General features: G+C 33.7%; 1 protein-coding gene across 1 annotated transcript in view; it reads right to left on the bottom strand.

Annotated features, from left to right (window-relative positions):
* The window catches only part of LOC149795044 (protein mono-ADP-ribosyltransferase PARP14-like), a 155,550-nt gene that overhangs the window by 125,954 nt on the left and 9,168 nt on the right, over nt 1–20,428 (bottom strand). Inside the window, exons 4-5 of the mRNA XM_089964724.1 lie at nt 10,297–10,542; nt 298–534 (exon numbers count right to left, since the gene is read on the bottom strand). Coding sequence (XP_089820850.1) covers nt 298–534; nt 10,297–10,542 — 483 coding nt within the window. The remainder of the gene's footprint in view (nt 1–297; nt 535–10,296; nt 10,543–20,428) is intronic.

Genomic DNA, 20,428 nt, shown 5'->3' with positions numbered 1-20,428 from the left:
CATAGACTTGGTTGATAAAGTCTGATGACCTAATTTAATGTTAGGGGATAATGAGTTAATTCATGGTATTGGCTCCATAAAATTTATCTTTTTAAAATAAAATACATGAAAACTTCAAAAGATCAAACAGCATGGTTGTCTGTGTGTGAGTGCATATATATATATATATATATATATATATATATATATATATATATATATATATATATATATATTACAAAACATTCTACGGATTTATAATGATTCTTATTTGTAACAAGTAAATTCATGGAAAAGCAGAACAAAAAGTAGACACACCACTGAGATCCTCAAAGTAAATGAGACATGCTCCTTCCTCCTCATTCATTTCCACCTTTTCCACAGGACCTCCACCACTACGTCTAGTATTTTCAAAATACATGAGCACAGTGTCTTCAGAAGTCTTGGGAGCAAGATTAGTTACAAGGACACATCTTGATATTGGTACTTGTGAAACTTCCAAAATAGCTCCTTCCAGTTTTCTCTTTTGGCATGCTTCTTTGAGTTTCTTTAAGTCTATATTAATGAAAAGCAGAAACCATTTTGTGGAGTAAAATATATTTCTTCAATAATACATACCTGATCATAATACCTTAAAACAGAACAACAACTGTCTTGCAAATCCAGCTCTTAATAACCTAATAACTAATAGCTTTAAGAAAGCTGAAAGTTGTCTGTCCACATTGGTGGGAGTTAGACAAGAGCAACTTCCCCTTGGATATAGGGATTAACACAAAACCCAGTTCATACTTCAGTTACTACTGGAGTAGAATGCATGATCTGTCAGTAGGATGTAAATGTGGGGAAGTTGGGGGGGGCTATACTCATATTATGATTGGTAATTATTATTGATTATTATTAATTATTATAGTTCACTCCAAAAATCAGCTCCTTATTCAAATACATCAATCAATGATAATACCTTGGGCATACAGGAAAGAGATGGAGATAATTACATCCTCTAAGGCTCAGTTTGATTTCGTGGAACCTAGAGCAGCAATGTAAAAGGATACCTTCCAGTTCACTGGAACAGTGAGACAAAAGATTTTGGAGAGAACTTACTGCAAATTGACTCTGCCCTCTCTATTCCATGTGCTTAAGCCAAGTTTTTGGCAACTAAATAAACTTGCAGCAAAATGCACAATAATTGCATCTGATCTTAGGTTAGTTATCTCTGTGCAAAGTGAATAAGGGTTACCATCTCATGCAGGGCAATGGAGCCTTAGCTATCATCCTTTCCCTCTTTCAAAATATAAATATGTGAGATAAATAGGTGACCCTGAGAAGAAAGGTACAAAGATAAAGGAGGTCTCATCATGGATGGAACCCTGTTCTTTTCAGTGAAAGCAGTAGCCATCATGAATGAAACCAAACCATCATGAAGAAATTTCCATAGTTTGGATCAACCAACAGGGCAAGTATCTGACTGATTCTGCCTAATGTACTTTGAAGCAGATTTTATAACAGAGTCAAAATGAACCAATAATACTCTTGATTTATATAGTGCCTTATTCAACCTTATTCAGCAATGTCAAAACCCAGGTGAGGAAAGACACTGATATTCCTCAAGATTTCTGCTGCCATGTTTAATAAGTCATTTATCCATGATATTTCCTACTTGAGCAATCAGGACAAGGTGATACTCTGATCTCCTTGTCTTTTGTAGGATCTTTGGAATCAGAGGTATGGGAAGTAAGTACATGTGTCCATACCATTCCATTCAATGGAAAGAGCATAGACTGCCCAGGCTTTCAGATAGGGACTGGAGAGACAAAGGTTGTTTTTGCATTCCACCTTGTCACAAGTAGATCCACAAGTGGCCAGCTTCAGGATATAGATTATTATATGACAGAATACTAAGGGCAAATTGACCATTTAATTTGGATTTTAGCTGATTCCAATGGAACAAGTCTGCCAATATAAAAAGCCTACACAGGATGTTATTAACTTGAATGTGGATTTGTCAGTGATGACACCACCTGTGAAAATCCAAAACCAGAAGACACAGGCCTGGAGATTTGGTCCCCTCACCCCATGCCTTCTGAAATAATTCACTGCAGTGCAGTTGTTGGATAGAATGAATAAGCCCTTCCCAGGTAGTGTGTCCTATCACCAATGCCACACTTTCACTATGGCCTTCATATCTAGGAGATTGGTATGCAAATGTCAGTCTTGAGGAGGCCACAACCTGCTTGTTTCTCCCAAAAATGGCAGGTGGTTAGCATCCCCGCTGTGCTGGCATCCATATCAATCATGATCCATAGAGGCTGGACCTGTAAGAGAACACCCACTGTAAGCCAAGTGAGGATCTCACATTTTCTGTAATGTGACCTCAAATATTCAGACACTATGACAATTTGTTCCAGTGTGCAAAGCTTCAGTCATTACAGGGACAACATGATCATTTGCAATGGGCTCATAAATAGGTGACCCAGGACTATGCTGCTGCATTGAGGAGACCTAGTACATGAAGGAATTCTCTGGCTGAGATGTGATTCTTTGAATGAATTGAAGACACCATCGAGATTTTCTTTACATTCCTGTGGGTGATAGACCATGTTCATATATGCATTCTGAACCCCATCCCCAAGTGGGTGAAATGATTTGATGGGCTGATACTGGATTTTTCAGTGTTTACAAGGAATCCGAGGCAATGTGGAAGTGAAATAACGAATTCATGTCTTGACTAGAAATTTATCTTAGATGGTGTTTTTGTAGTATGTCATCTAATTAGCTGGATGTCTCAGACATAGAAATGGTCCTGAAGTGAGGCACTACCTGTCCACAATTCTTGTGAAGACCCAGACTTGTGTATTGGAACATGGAACCATACATCTTGAAGATCTAGACTGATTGCAAAGTCTCACTCTTGAATGCATTTAGCACAAGTCACTGAGTCTCCTATCTGAAGCATGGTGCCTGTATGAAACAGATGTAAGAACTCAAATATATGACTGTCCAAAGTACCCCAATGGCTTTTGGCATTAGGAACAAACTGTAATAGAACCCAGCAACTGTACATTTCAATCAATCTTTACCTCCATTTTTGTGAGAAAAGTGTCTATTTCTTGTAGCAGAATGTTGGCCCTGATTGGACCTTTATGTAGCAGCAGGGGCCTGGACAATGTGTAGGGTTGCTGAATGTTATCTGGAGCTTCTCCAACATGACTTGCAGGATCATGGATTATTGGGATAAAGATTTTCACAAAGGAAGCTAGTGCAGAGAGAAATGGGATGAACAAAATCTCCCTCTGTTTTTTGTAGTCACTGGTCCTTGAGAACTGTTTTGGAATGCATACAAGGCCTTAAGGAATATTTCCCTGTTCGGCATGCCCTATGTAAATTCATTTCTGTTTCTTAGCTCAGTTCTGGACAAATTGCTTAAGTCTACCGAGATGATACCAGGATTGTATCTGAAAGAGGGATCTGCCCCCCTCCCCCACTTGGCACCAAAACAATTTGTGGAGCAGAGAAAATGGGGGGAAGAGTATAAATTGCCATGGTTTATTATTTACCAAACACTTCAATATGTCTCTTTTTTCTTCCTGTTTCACTGAGTTTTATCACTAACGAAATCAAAATCCTTAAGATTTCCGCTCTAACTATATAAAAATTAATCTATTAACTCTTTCTGAGCTTAATCTGTTCATTATCTGTATATGAATACTGTTTGGTGCTGAGGCCCTCTTGCAGTGTGCCATCTGAAGGGGTACATGCAGAGCTATTCAAGCCAGCTTCATCAAGTTGGAAAACTGTTCTTTATAGCTATTTGGAGAATTTCCAATTCACACATATTGTCGCATGGGCATCTCTGCTCCAAAATGCATGTGATCTAGTAACTCAAAGTGTCATGTAAGAGTTGATGTCCTAAAATTCGAACAAAGATTTCAGATATAAAAGTGTTATTTTTTCTATAATTGTTTGCATATATTACACAGCTTACCTTCTGTCTTGGTGTTTTGTTGTAACAAATTGTACTGTAACAGCCATCATTTCTGAAACTTTGCATACAATTATGCTTTTTTATGGTTCATCTGGTCAAGCATAATTTTTGGATTTTCCTCCTGTGTAAATTGGCAAGAAACCCGTCCTCATCCTTCACCTGCTTCATTCTGCCATTTATTATGCATATTCATGCCAGCAATTACTTGAAGTTGAAAAGAATCAGTAATGTTCTGTCCAAACATGCTTGAATAAAATTGCACTTTCCAGAAATGGACCAAAGTTCATGCATGCACAGATGTGAGGATAAAGAGCGTCAATTGCAGAACCCCTCCAGTACATACATTTTTCTGGTTTAAATAATTGGTGTGATTTCTAAGCATCCTTTTGCATTAACCTACATCAACATACTTTGAAACAGAAAGAGGTAGTTTGATCCAATAAGTGTCTTTACTTTTTAAAAAAATTTACATTCTTATTTATTCAGTTTATCTTAACAGTTAATAAAATGTTTATACCGTATTAAGTGCATTTGCATATGCACAACTTAATATATGATTTGTGGGTGTTCTTATGCATAAATGCTTTTGAAGTGATTACAAATTCATAATTTTTGCATGATTGGACACTCAAATGCCCTGGCAGCATCTCTGAACCTGTGTGGAAGAATTCAGATGGTAGCAAATGAAAGACTTATTCAACCAATGCACAGAAGGTTGAGTCTTCTCTCACCACTGTCAGATCAAGTATTCATAACAGACTGTAAATGCAATTCAGTGAATAACGACAAGTGGGCTGATGAAGACAACTCCTGCAATATCTGAGGCAGTGCTTGTGAAACTTGCCAAGCCTGACTGCAAACCATATCACAGTCCATCCAGTTTGTGATATCATCAAGACAAATGTTGACTGTATTGTGTCTGGTCTGGGCAAGGTTTTAGGCATCCAGTGATGTCATGTCACCATAGCTTGTATAGTAGTATGAAGTCATGACAGACCATCCTGTAGCCATTGGTCAATGATGACAATGCTACACTGGATCCATGAGGGTATCAGGCCTACTTGGAACTGTAATGGGTATGGACCACTTCATGGCTACAGACTACCCCATGCCTGTAACAGAAACTAAGCACCATGGCACCAGACCGGCCAAGGCACTCTCTGTAAATGGTTTCCTGTCCCTTTTTAATGCCAGTGTTCTGCTGCCAGGACAGGATATGTGATACTGGAACCTTGTAGTTACACAGGGATCTAATGTAGGCTTAAATGTATCTGGTATAGACTGTGAATTATCCATATATGATGGCAGAGTCCAATCTTGACAAAACAGGGCCATCATTTCCATCTTTTCTGCATAGGGTCTATGATATTTGGAAGGAGTATGGGATATTGGATTCCTATAACAGATCCATACCTGCATCAGGTGAGGCCTTGTCTGAACTGGTGTTGACTGCTATCGCTCTGCCTCAAACTTCATAGGAATTGTAGCAGGCTGCTGTATCTAATGACCTGCTGAAAACAGCTTTTGCTCCTGTTGAGAACATAAAGATGGAGCTGAAGCTGCATGTGGCACCATGATTGGGATGGCTTACCAATTTTTATTTTTCACTGGACATGGGACAGCTGTCTGCTTTTAACATCTTCAACGTAAGAAAATTGATAATTGAGATAACATCAGCAGCTATGCTGATGACATCATTCTTTTTAAAGGCACACTTATTTGCCTTCCCTTTAAAACATTTGTCTGGCCAAGTTTTCTGCCCATTGATTTTCTGTTCAATGTCTATAATTTTCAAACAAATGTCCTAAAAACATCTCATATTCCAGTTATGTCATGTAAGTGTCCTCCACCAGTTTCAAACACTTGCACTGAGTGCACTTTGTCCTGCCCATTATGTTGATATATGCAAATAAAGATAACTTATCAATGGTACATACAGGTGTATTAGTCAAGCATAACCTAAACTTACCATTAAGAGGATGCTAGTGCACAGTGAAAATGTCTATAGAAATTACATTAAAGATCCTTAAGTCTGAAATAAGTGTCAGTGACCCAAAATCATTGCATAAAACATGTCATGAAGTAGAAGCTAGTAAACGAATGTCTACACAAATTATCTGCATGATCTCTGGTCTATATTATAAATCAATCAATGGAAAAATTTAATAGGTCAAGTATGCATTATTGAATGTGAAGCAACCCAGGACAGTTATAACAAGAGGGTGCCAGCACATATCTCTTATGACAAAGCTGTTATTCTAAAAAAGTGAAAATACTTTGTCTCCAACAGAACAGTGACAAATAAAAATATAGATGGAGTATTCTTCCCTTAAGTGAGAAACCCTTCCAACCCAAATGGCACTTGATACAGGATTTTTGCAAGGTCTCTAAAAGAGTGTGCTTCAGTGCAAATGGTAACTAAATTATAGATGGGATATGGCACCAATACTATGTCCAAGGAGAGATCACTCTTATCCGACTCCCACCTATTTGGAGGCATGGATTTGAGAGACACTAGTTGTAAAATCCTAAGGTATTATGATTAGTTAAATTATGTGAAGAAGAAATATGTTATCGTGAAATTTTCATCTAGTTGAAAGAAGACATGTTTCGTAAACATACCTCATGATCTTGAGCTTTTGGGGGTCCTTTTTATCTTTCACATATGTAATATCATTACCTGAATTAGAAAGACGTCACAGAAACATAATTATCTTATAGAGGGCATCCATTACATCATGTGGAATTTTCCTGTCAATCCTTGTACAGCAGACAATACAGAATGCTCTTTTAAAGCTGCATACTGTGCCATCTAATAGCCTCTACTTTTTGCATGTTGGTTTAGTTGTTCTGTCATGTAAGTGATTTTCTTCTTATTCATTGCTGTTGGTTTTTCTTTTGCTATAATGTATTACGCATACAACGAAAACACCATATCCATCAATAATGCTTTTGTATATCACCTGAAATTGCTAAATCACATTTGCCAAGGCCATAAAATCTATCACTAATTGTACTAATTGACATTAATATGTGGCTTCACATTTGTAATAATTTTTAACAGGTATCCCTGGTAAAACTCATCTATCTACTCCAAACTGGCAGTGGAAGAAGTTTCTGCTTCAAAGAATCTAAATCTCATATCATTTCCTGTTTATTGTGAACTGTTTAACATAATTATAGGGTCACTGTGAATATTTTCAGTGTATTTATTTTGATTATTACAACAATGCTGGTTCATTCAACTTCAATCTATTTCTGAAGTTTTTAGATGGTTTATTTTAATTATTAGCAATCATACTAAAGATGCAAAATAGAAAATTAATACCTAGGAAAATAGAAAAGCACAATAATAACAATTTACTTTCATATATATTTTCTGAATAAAAAGCAGTATTTTTTTTATCTCTACGGTTTTTTAGTAGATGAATTCTGAAATGGCAATGATTGCAACACATTTATAAACCACATACTCTATATTAATGAATGTCATTTTCATTGATCAAAAGTCACAATGCACATTCCCACTCACTTTTGCATATAATAAACTCATTTTATTACAAAGAAAGATGCATTTTATAAAAACAGAAAATTTGTGATGTAGTAAAGTCGATGCAAACTGAATTTTCACTTCATGAAGAAGACATTGTTTTCTAGGATTATCATGTGAACCAATGTGCAAACATTTCTTTTCTTGCCTGTCCTTGTAACTTGGTCACATTGAAAGTGTAACTCAAATGTGTCAATATGTCAAATTTTTATCATTAGAGTAGAGGGAAGGGACAAGTCAAATGCTGGATGGTGGTAAAAGTAGTCATGTTATTGCAGCAAAAATGGAAGCCATCTTGTGTGCCAGTGTGACAGTTATAGTTAGATATTTCATCTATTTGCCCCTGAATTAAAGCTGTCCCGGAATATAAAAGTTTGACTCATTAGGGTGAGGGGTAATTCAGTATATAAAACTTGTCTGTAAAGGCAGGTGTAGATTTGGCTCTTGGGTCACAATGACTATCCATACACAGCTTCTTCTTATTTCCTATTCAGGTATTCATCACAGGCTTCTCACATAAGCTGTCTTTTGATCTTGTCAAGGTGAGCAACTGACTAATCCAGATACTGTTTTTATAATGTCAAAAACTAAGATCTGTGTACATTTTTAACTTGCTGATGATTTAATTTATAGGATAAATTAAAGTGAGCAGAATACAGTAATCTTGTATGGAACATAAATTTGGGAAAGAACAATATATACACATACTTAAATTTTATTGTACTGTTCACATGAAACAATCTTCTTAATAATAACAGTAATAATATTTGGTACATGGTATTTGTTACAAAATCAATTTTAAAAGGTGAACCCACATACAGGGGTAACCTGAGTGCAGTGGCCAGTTTTGCCTTTTCCAATGAGTGGCCACTAGCTACAGGTTTGAATGTAAGTTGCTAGTTTTGTCAAGTTTGGTTTTGTAACAACAAGACAAATTTTCATTGAAAAGTTAATTTTTCTTGTGAAATATCTGTTTTAAAAATAACAGAAGCTTGACACCCTCCTGACTGACCATTGCTGACATCATTAATAAGTGGCTGCCTTAAAAATAAGAATGGAACTCTTTGGCTGAACTTGATGATATATTCAAAATAAAAGTGACAGAATATTCATTCTCATCAAATTCACTCTGTTGATGACCTAAACAGCCATTGATAGAGCACAGCCTCCAATACAATGCAGATAAATTCCATGCATTTTAAAACTGTCATATTCTTTACTTTCTAAATGTGTGGATATAGTGACATATTAACATTTTCAGGCATAGCTCATGTATCAATTTTGTATTATGTCAATATACAATGCCACAATATTCTTAACTGAATAAACTTATGATAAGGATTGGGTTTGGGGTTATGCAGAGTTCTTTCCCTTGCAGAAAACAATGTTTAACAATGAAGCTTAAATTTCAGAACACAAAATGCATACATTTCAAAAGATCAAATAGCAAAAAATAACAACATAATGCACATTAGGGATTACAATAATTACCATGAATAATTTGTTATTTCAACTGAAAAAAATAGTCATAAAATGAGTAACACTTTTTGTTTGTAATTAGATACTATAATTACATTAATAAAAAAATGGTAAAATCCAAATGAATTTTTAGGACTTGAGGATGAAGAGGTTTTGCAATGGAGAAAAGCTGTGTGGGAACTGACTAATAATGCATTGTAGTGTCTAGGCCAGCCAAACTAAAAGTCTGTTGAACCAGACCAAACCAAACTATGACAGTGTCTCTATAATGCACAACAATAAATGTACATGAATGTCAAATTTCTTTACAAATTTTTAATTATGAGCAAGAAGATGTTTTCTATGATAAGAAAATTTTTCTTTATAAAAATAAAATAAAATGAAGTTCAGGTTTAGAAATCTCTTTGGAGAGAATCATTGCAGAAACTTGGCCACATCTGAAATTCTTGAATATTTTGAAACAGGTATATATTTGTTTAAATAGTGTTTGATAGTTGCTATTATTGCCGTATTAAAGTGCCTGAAACATTTGTCATTTATGTGTTATATGTAAGGCACGTTTTATTTTCATGATATTTCATACATTCAATGCCATTACTCACAAGTTATTTTTAATGGTTTCTTTTGTATTTTTAGCATTTAATAAAATAAAAGCTAACCCAATATGCTTTTTGCCAGAAATTTGTCCAGATTTAGATACTTAAAGATATCAGTGACCTCCAAAGAAAAATTAAAAAATGCAGTGATATTTGGTTGTTGATGAAATGTTGGGAATCAAACTCTCAGCCATCTGACCAAAAGTTGAGTACCTTAACCAATGAGCCACCATAACTCCCTTTGGTGGGGATCTCAATGTTTTGAAGTTATTGCTTTAACTGTGGGATGCCAGAGGGGTAAGGACCAACCAAAAAATCTATGCTGAATGCACATATGATCTTCCCTTGTAAGTAAATTTATGCACTTTAAGGGTGGGGCTATAGTTTCTAAGATATGAATCAGGACATAGGGGGCAGGGAGAGATTCAGGGGACAATGCTGATTGTATAAATGTCTTATCCTTTTTATGCGTAGAAGATGGTCCTACATATATGCTCAGACTAGGGGCAGGCAAATGTGTGAATTGTCCCTTTAGATGAAAATGGGTGAAGTGGGAGAATACTGTTTATTTTGGTTTATTGCCTCATAATAAAACAATAAATTAACACAACAAATGACAGATAATCTTTAAATGCATGTAAATTTTATTTGCTAAATTTCTCTTTGATTATTTTTGAGAAATATGCACTGTTTTTTAAAAGAAATCTTACCAGGAGGACTTTCAAAGGTGACCAAAGCTTTCTGCTCATCATCCTGGGAATACAGGATCTCAGCCGGTGAGGAATTACTCCTTGCTTCTAAAAAGTTGATTAAACAGTCTTTTGTGATCTTCTCATTGAGTCCAGTTATCAGTAATTTATCTTGGTACATGGGAACTGGTTTAGGAGGTATATAGAGTTTGACATCCAAGTCCCTGCCATTCAACTTGTGTCTTCTCTTCAAGACTGCATTGGTGGCTACGAAAAAATATTTATTATGAAGAATGCATTTTTTTAAATAATATTTACACTGAGGAAAGCTGAATAAGTTTCAGCTTTAACTGTAGCAAGAAAAATCAACTTTTCCATCTAAGCTGAAATGCAAACAAAAATGGCAAATCCTGTGACTCACCAAAAGCAAACATGCATTTTCGCATAGCTGCTATGTTAAAAAATTACATGAGGATTTTATTTCAAGGATCTGTCAATTTTCTTCCATCTTGTATGTTATTAATATTTGTCAGAGAAAAAAGTCAAGCTTGTCCAAATATTAATTGCTGTCTGACAGTGGGGACAACCTTAATACAATAAACATAATTTGTGCTTGAAAACAAGAGGTCCTCAAAGGGACTGTTACTCTTCTGATTGAAAAGAATCTTTTAAAAATTCACAAAATATCCATTTATTCCTCTTAACTGTCCACATATATCCCAACATAACAAATTTGATAGCAAAAGTGTTTTCTTATATGCTTGAGTAAACATGTTCTCAAGATATCATTGAAAGAACATTATTAATCTCTGCTACTGTTAAGATATATCCACATGCTTAGTTGGTTAAATCCACAATTGCAAAAATTACTAATATTTTTTAGGAAACATTAAAACAAGTTACTGAATTGGTATCAGGGTATCCTTTAGATATATCCACAAGCTAGGCTTGATAAATATATATTAATACAATTCTATGGTCCTAAACTAAGTAACAGAAAAGAGTCAAAACCAAGTTTTGTAAAATTCAACAAATAATTTATTTCATTAGAATACAAAATAAAAATTTAAAAGGAACTTAGTATTGTGAATTAAATTCCAAATAGTTCTAACAGTTTTACAAGTCCAAATGAAATAGTTTCAGCTGAATTCCATTGGTATTCAAAATAGGTTCCAATATTGAGTGTGTTGATGTGCCTGTCACCTCAAACATGGTAATGTGCCAATGGCCTGAATTGTGATGATGTGCTAATAACCTTTTGATGTATCACAATAATATAATCCAAAAATGTCCTTGTCTGGATTTATTATAATTCCAAATTAATGTTCCAGTCCAAGAATATTATTATGAGCACTTTGTAAGCAATATTTTTAATAAATAATTCCACCCAAATCAAATATTGAACACAACGATCAGAATAATTCTGCCGAAGATGGTAAAGCAAGAATGATTAATTTGTTAAGTAAACAACATTATATAAACACTATGGCATAAAAATAGAACCAGGATGAGGGTCAAAAGTTCATTACTAGAACATTCAAACTTGTCAACAAGATAGTGTCTGTTAATAAAAACTATTTGCGCTAGCACAAGGATATTTGTGACGAGGGGTGAATGGGTCTTGTTGGGCACTGTAAACAAAGCAATATAGACCGTCTGGGGCCAACCAAACCCAGGAATGTGGTCACGTGACTCATTCAGCCAATGGAATAGTTTTAAGGTGTACGAATATATGGGTCAGCATTCTTAGTGTCACTTGCAAAAGAATTTTTGGAGATAAGGGTTGTATATTTTGCGATCAAAGATTTTTCATTTTCCACCACCACCCCACCAACCGCCTTGACATAGAGCTTCCTATGTTGTAGTTATTTTGTAAATAAATGTAGGCATGTTATTTCACATGAACAAAACTTGTTGCAGCTTCAGATGAATATCTCAGTAGTAACATTGTACGATGAAGGTGTACTACACAAATTATTCAAGCATCACATTTTTTTCATGTCTTTGTATCCTTTGTTATTTGTATATATTTGAAAACATATTTTTTAGAAATGTCATGGTTCTTTCTGTTAATGTACATTATGGTGGTCTCAGCTCCCAAATGGATTGTTTTGGGTTTGATGGTTACAAAATTTAATTTACTTTCAGGTCTGAATTTCAACAAATTCGTTTATTACATACTACATTAAAGTAATTTTGTAAATAAGTTTATGCATGTTAGATCATATGAACACAATATTATTTTCAATACAACTGTCACTTATGTGGCCTGCATCAACAAATCATTTTCCAGCGTTATTCATTATGCTCAAATTCTTATTTTTCTCCTTGCTGTTGTTATCCTTTCATACACACCTCAGCACAAAGTATAACAAAGATTTTGGCAAACATCAGGTAAACCAGGTTCTTCCATGGGGGAATGCCAATGTCCAAGACTGACAGACCCAAATAAACATGTTTACCTCCATTGATAACAATCTGAATATTTAATTAACAATCATAGATAAAATATTAGCTATATATTCTGTTCTTTACAAAATCATTGTTACAGGTCAGGTACACAATGAACTTGAATTTGGACAAGGTCAAGTCCAAAATACAATTATACATAACATACAATCATAGAGAAAAAACTAACGCACAATACAAATTAAATATACATAACACTTATTCATACTTGTTTGTACCATCACGCTTGTGTCAGCCATCACAGATAAAGACCAGAGTTAAGACCTTATTTTTAAAATCAATTTCAGAGTGAAGTCAGCTTGTTTATTGCATTACAAATAAATACAAAATCTCAGAATTCATTTGTATATGCAAAAGTCACTGTCTTCATATATTCAATGAAATACAAAAATGGCCACTGACTTGACCCTAGGGTCAAGGAGGACTGGTTTTCATTCTTATTCACTATGACAAAGACATGTTGGTGGTCAAGATTTGTACCATTTTCATTCAGGATCAATTATATTACAGGTTCTTTTCCTTCAAGATGAGTAGCAGTAAAAAAAATTAAATGGCCACTATAGTTGCCATATTGGATGTCATAACAGCATCATTTTCATTAAGCATCAGCCAAGTACTGTTAATGTGTTTAAGTGAAAACCCCATATCAATGCAGCCATTTGTCCATGCATTGAAAGCAAATTCAGTGAAGTTTTGTCCCATTGCCTACCAAGGTCAGGTTATAAAAGTTCACAATACAGAAATCTGAATACAACCTTTAAGTCAGAGCTCTAAAATTACTAAGTAGACATCAAAAGTAACAAAGTTTCATTCCCCAGTCTAAAAGTGCATTAGAGGAAAAGTGAAGACAAAGGTTTAAGACAAATTATAATTGACTTTAATGATAAAACCTTGACAGTGATATATAAGAGGTCATCAAACTGAGAAGTATACAGTTACCATGGTTAATCCCAGTGTACCTCACACAGCTTTTAGGATACAAAGTGGAAACAAAAGAAACCTTTAAATATTGACCTGGGACCCTGACCTTATGGATAAGAGAATCAAACATACAATACAATGCCTTTTCTAGTGACAATATATATGGTAAGTGTACAATTAACCTCATCCATTTATCTTAAACAGCAGAACACATAATGTAAGTGAAACCTAAACTACTGACCTCTGACCTTAAAGATAAGTCCCCCAGTGTAGTACACTATCTGCCAGTAATGATGTAGTTACATCTCTAAATCTCAAACAGCTCATAAGTTATAGAGTGGAAAGGAAATTATGATGGACAGATGGATGGAAACATTGATACTTTGAAAGGGCATGCGACAATACAACAATTCTAAGATTAGGTTATTGGATTTCAACACTGGACCACATACATATTCCAAGAAGTATTATAGCGAAAACCCCATGCTTCTAAGGACAATTAGACAAAAGACTCTCATGATAACTACTGTGGATGTCATATTGAAAGGTACAGTAATATCATTTAGAGCCATATAGACTACTGTACAAGTGTATCACTGTCAGTGATGCAGATGATACACAATTTTTAAAACTGTATACACTAAAACTTAAACATCATTCACCATGATGTGTAATTAAGCAGGTAAACAGACAAAGCAGGAACTTCTAGCATAGCACACCATAAGCTTTTGATCCAAAGTAATATTACCAAAGAACCTCACTTTAATGCAGCAACTGATGTAGAAAATACTGTCTGAATTTCAAAACCTTTAATGCAGAATTTAACATTCTTGATGCAGCTGATAACACTATTGTTAACAATGGCCAAACAATGCCTTATTTAATTGATATACTTAGGTGATGCAAAAATTTTAATACTGAAGGTCTGATTATTAATCAGTACCATTTTCATTAAAAACCATCTCCATAAGAAATCTTTTGGTTTAAATTCCATGTTGATACCTGCACCATTTGTTCACATGTAATGACTTAGCTATTCAAGCTGGCTAGCATTAAGCAGGTTTTTTGGTTGTCAGATTGACACTAGATTTTCATTTAGGACCTACTAGATATTGTAAGATGTCTTTAAAAAAAGACAACCTGATTTTGATACCATCATCCATTTAAAAAAGGAACAGCTTTAAAAAGATTTTCAAGATTACCTCAGATCAGCACCATTTTTCTTGTAGGACAAAATATAATTATATATATATGACCTCAAGATTTTCAAGATACGACCGTCATGGCAGATATATTGACTGTCCAATCAGCACCATTTTCATTTCAGACCAACCACATATCATAGGAAGTCTTTTAGTGAAAACTCCATGACAATGTCTACTTATTTGGTGGATTCAAGCTGTGATAACAAGATTTTCAAGATGGCCACCATGACAGCCACACTGAAAGTCTACTTACCACCATTTTTATTTCACACCAACTAGGTAACAAACGAAGTCCTTTAACAAAAAATGTATATCACTACAGCTATCTATTCTGGATGAACAGCTGTAACAGGATTTTCAATATAGCCTCAATGGTGGTCATATTAGATGTTAGAGTGGCACCATTTTCATTAGGACCAAGCTGTCCTTGAGATGAATGGGTATGTGTACAGTTTAATTGGAATCCACTCTTGGCTACCATTTCAAGCTACTAAGGCTGCTAGACAAAATAAATGTTCAGGTCTACCAATAAATTTAGTATGCAAATTACACAACGAAGGAAGTAGTGAGCAATGTACTTTACTTTTTTTTCTCTTTCATAAACACACAATATATGACTACAAATCAATGTTAATATTTTTGTGATTCAGTATTATGATGAACATTTTCATCATTTGTTTTTCTTTCTTCTGTATTTTTTTCTTTCCTTCTTTTTTCAGAGTTATAAGTTTTCACCTTAACTTTCTGCATGACAAATCATGGTGAGTTTTGAAGATATGATTGTACAATAATCAAGCTGAATACAAAATATTAAATATTTAAGTTATAATTATTTTTTTCCAACCAATGCTGCAGCTGCATTATCTGGCAATCCCTCCTCTCTGTTTCTCTCATGCACATACATGCAGGAACCAAACTAACTGCTGCAAGTTTCATTCAAATTGATTACAATCAAATCGTCTAGTTTGAGTAGCAATATTTCTCACAACATAAACTCTACCAGAATTGGAAAATCTGAATAGAACCAATCTACCAAGCTCCCTATCTCCCTTTGAATTTATTTTTTCTTATAAAAGTCATTGTTTGACTCCAGCAGCATAACAATTCATTTGTACTGTTAAAAAATAAACCTGACATAAATAATTGCAATTTTCATTACTTATTTTTTAAAATTCTTTTTAATTTTGTGATCAAACTGATTATAATGAAATCATCAAACTTAAGTAGCACTTCTTATTGAACAAACTTTTAACTTAAAAAAGACATATAATTGTATTTTTAATTTATTAATTTTTAAAATTCTATTTTTGATTCTCTTGCAAATACTAATGGACACTGAAATTTTGTTTCCAAAAGTATTAAAATATCATCCTGAAAACAGGCTGACCAAATGTTCAGATTTATCTGCATTATGCAGATTTTTCCACAGCTACAGATAGATATGTGGATGGATAAGGCATAATTGTTGATATTTTTCTGGGACAGAAACTTACCTTGTTACATTATTTCTATACCTTGCTACAACTGCTTATTTTCTGTTCAATACAACCCAGGTATTTAAAAGTATTGCAGTCCTGAGGATCTGTGTTCGAGTCTAAAAATGGTTGATATTTCCAAATCTGTGCTACATCTACTGTCTTCCTTCATGTTTCATACCGCTCTAGAGAGAGTTTTGTATTAAAGTAACTTTCAATGACACTGAAAAGGCTCTCAAGGAGAATTTGAACTTTCTCTATATATACATTACTTTGTACTTTGGTCTAAAGCGCTCTCCGTTACGGATCACTGCCATCTCACCTCTGTCTGTGTGGGTTCGAGTCTCGGATTTGGTCAATGTGGGTATGTGAGAAAGCTTGCCAGTAGCTTCTTGAGAGTCGGTGGTTCTTTCTGGGCATTTCAAAGGTTCTTCCTCCACCATTAATACTGGCCACCATGTATAGCCTATCTAGTGCTGAAAAATGGTGTTAAACAACAACAACAACATAAACATATACAAAAGTAAAAAGGTAGAAGAACAATGCATAACAGCATCACTACAGCAAAAGAGAAACTACTCCATCTAACAAATATCAATGACATAATATGTCTTGATCCACCCAACTTGATTCCATTGTATTTATTTATTCCACATATTTCAAAATTATGTAAAAAACAAAACTTAAAAAATTTAAAATGTGATATATTTTATTCATTATATACATTTTGTATTCTATCAGGTAAGTTCAAGGAGTTTTGGGCAAATTTCAGAAATATAAGAAAAACATTTTGATGGCAGGTGATAGTTTTGTAAATTGGCCCCTATGAAATTTCATAACTTAAGGCTTTTTCAGCTATTACTGTTTAATAATTAAAGATATGAATATTTATGAATTAAGTGTTTCAGGTTTGTGTTGTTCTTGAAATTGATGTGAGGCATGTACACCTCCCATGTTTACTTTACAGTAATTAGAAAGTGGAATACCAATAGTCAGCTAGGAAGAATAGCTAGCCCCCCATAACAGTAAATATGTGGTTTCAGGGCAAGTAGAATATCTCAAAGTCATCTTGGATGGCAACTATTTTGAAATACATCAACCTGTTTAGCACACAATATTTTGCAGAATTATCATCTAAGAAAAGGACTTGTGTTTGCACTGTGAGCATCACCTGTTGTCAAAAATGACCTTTGGACAGGTATAAATTTGGGGTTAGGGTGCATAAACTTCTCTTGCGATGAACTGCTATGATTTCTTTGGATAAGTAAATAATATTTGTATGCTTTGTTTTAAGATAGCTATCCAAAACTATGGAACTTTTGACCTTTACTTGCATATTTTATTTTATTTTTATGATTTTGTATACTAGAAGCTTTAAGGTAAATGCTGTATTAAATTTGTGCATAAAACTGTCCCTTGCACCCATATGCAACACATCAGCAAAAGGACACTACTCCATCTAGTAACTACTTAATGTCATGTTTTTGATCCACAAATTATTCAGTTTTCTTTATTTATTTATTTTATTTGGAAAATATGTAAATAATAAAACCTGTGAAATTAAAAACTTATATTTTATACAGTAAATGCATTTTTCATTCTCTAAAATAAATTCAAGAAATTTCTCCACAAATTCAAGGAAATTTAAAAAATAAAGCCTTTGTTTTTAAAATTCAAAGAGTTTTCAAAGCAACCACGAAAATTTAATGATTTTTCAAGGTTGTCCAAACTATGTCCTCTGTGATTATTAAACTGGAACTGTATTACTTAAATTCCGATACAACGGGATACATTGCCATATCTGTGTAGTAACCCATGAAAATTTGGAAAACATTTGATGATTAGTCCATTGTGAGCACACAATTTCTCTCTCTTACAGACACACACACACATTAAATACAGGATATTTCAAACTTAAAGTGATGTCTTTATGAAAAATCTGCATTAAGAAATTTTAGTTTCACCATATAATAACCGAAACTGAAAAGGTCAACATCAACAGCTTTACAATGCCTCACTCACACAGCAACTTGGGTATTCTGGAAGAAATCACTGACAGTTATCAACATACAACAGTATTTAGAAACAGATTTTCAATACACCAAAATATCAAGTAATTATATCAATAATGACATTTAAGAGAAAGTATTAAGTACAAAATAGTAATATAGAAAATCAAGCAAACTGTGCTGACATGTAAATGAATAATTTCCTTGAAAAATATGACATTAGGTGTTATTGTGTTATTAATATGTTATTTGGTATCCTAAAATAGTACATAATCTGATTCTATCGAATTGATGTTTACATAACACTTGTTGGAAACCTTTTAAATTCATCATGTGTTTTGCTCATAAAAATAATGGGGACTACATATGGTGTGCAAGCACTCATGGTGATCCATTGCAGTCTTGAGTGTTGCTACATTGTCTGACATGTGATTTGAGTGGGTCAGTGACCTGCAAGTTGGATGGACTATGGCCCTTGCCATGAACTGGCATTGCATGGCTGTGAGTGAATTTGCTTTATCACCAAACTTCAATGTTTGCACTAAACTTTTCAAAAGTAACACAGGTCACAGCCGCGATACAAGAAAGAAAAACACTGCAGCCATGATGACTGTATTATATAGCTACATGTATATGCATATTGTTTTGTATATTTAATTTGTATTTGTTAGTTTTTCTCCATGATCATAAATTATAATTGTACTTTGGCCTTGATCTTGTCCAAAATCATGTTCACCGTGTTCCTGACTAGCGACACTGATGTTTTTATTTTTGCAAAAAATAATACATAGCTAATATTTGTATAAGAGTGTGGGTTAAATATCAGGATCATTATCTTGGTCTGAGTCAAGGACATTGTGTTTACAATGTTCTTTATTATAATTTTAGTAACATTGTTCTAGAATGGAAAAATTCCATTTAGTCATAGTATTTTCAGAAATTGCTAATTGTGACCTAGGTCAAGACGAGGGCTTGTTTATCTAGAAATTATTCATTCACACTATTAGATCTTGCAGCAGGATCATTTGTGTTGTTGTGATCAGCATTTAATTTAATAGAAAGTGCTCACAAAATATATTCTTGGACAGACATTAACTGGGAATTATAGTGAATTCAAACAAGGGCATCTTGGATTATATTATTGTGATAATTGGAAGACTGCTGTCAAATCACCACATTGCAGGCCACTACAGGCATATCAACATTTTCAATGGTGGATCTTATTTCTAACACAACTGGAATTTAATAAGAACTATACTATTAAGGACTGGTGACAGAACTTTTTGTACTATTTTGGATTTAATTTGATACTGTTAAGTTCTTTTAAATTTTCACTTTGTATTTTTGGGAAATAAATCATTTATTGAATGTTACAAAACTTCTTGGTGTTCACTCTTTTCTATTACTTAGTTTAAGACCATAGATTCATAATAATGTGTGTGTATGTGTGTGTGTGTAGAGAGAGAGTGAGAGAAGACATATATATATATATATATATATATATATATATATATATATATATATATATATATATATCTCAAGTTTCCAAAAGATTTTGATCCTTGCCAGATACTTTCCTGAAAATTTGACAAAACTGCTGGATATTGATGATCTTAGAAAAAATTAGAAATTTTATTTATCATAAATAATACAAAAATATTCATCTACTGTATTAGAAAATGTGTAGATTTCTGTTTCAAATATGTTATTGTTCACTTTTACTATTGTCCATTCATTATTCACTTTTTCTATTTTCAATTTTCGATTTTAAAATAGTTTATTAACTTTGAAAAAAAATAATTTAGACTCATTCCCTACAAAATCATTTTATGTTTTTCTTAGGACTTATTAAATAAAAAACATCTTTGTCTTTCAATGCAAAATTATTTTACAATTTTCTTATGATTTAAAACATTATATTTTTATCAGTTAATAGACAGAAAGCCTCAAAAATACTTAACACTTACTTAACAGACATAAGTTGAGTCTCATGTTTACCTAGCTCCCAAAATAGTAATTTGTGGGTAATATTACCCGTTAATTATTTATACTGTTTCTATCATTTCCATCATTC

This window comes from Sinohyriopsis cumingii, chromosome 7, assembly GCF_028554795.1.
Source record: "Sinohyriopsis cumingii isolate HCF-2022 chromosome 7, ASM2855479v2, whole genome shotgun sequence".
NCBI lineage: Eukaryota > Metazoa > Mollusca > Bivalvia > Unionida > Unionidae > Sinohyriopsis > Sinohyriopsis cumingii.
The sequence above is the reverse complement of the archived record's forward strand: the minus strand, read 5'-3'. Positions and strand labels throughout refer to the sequence as shown.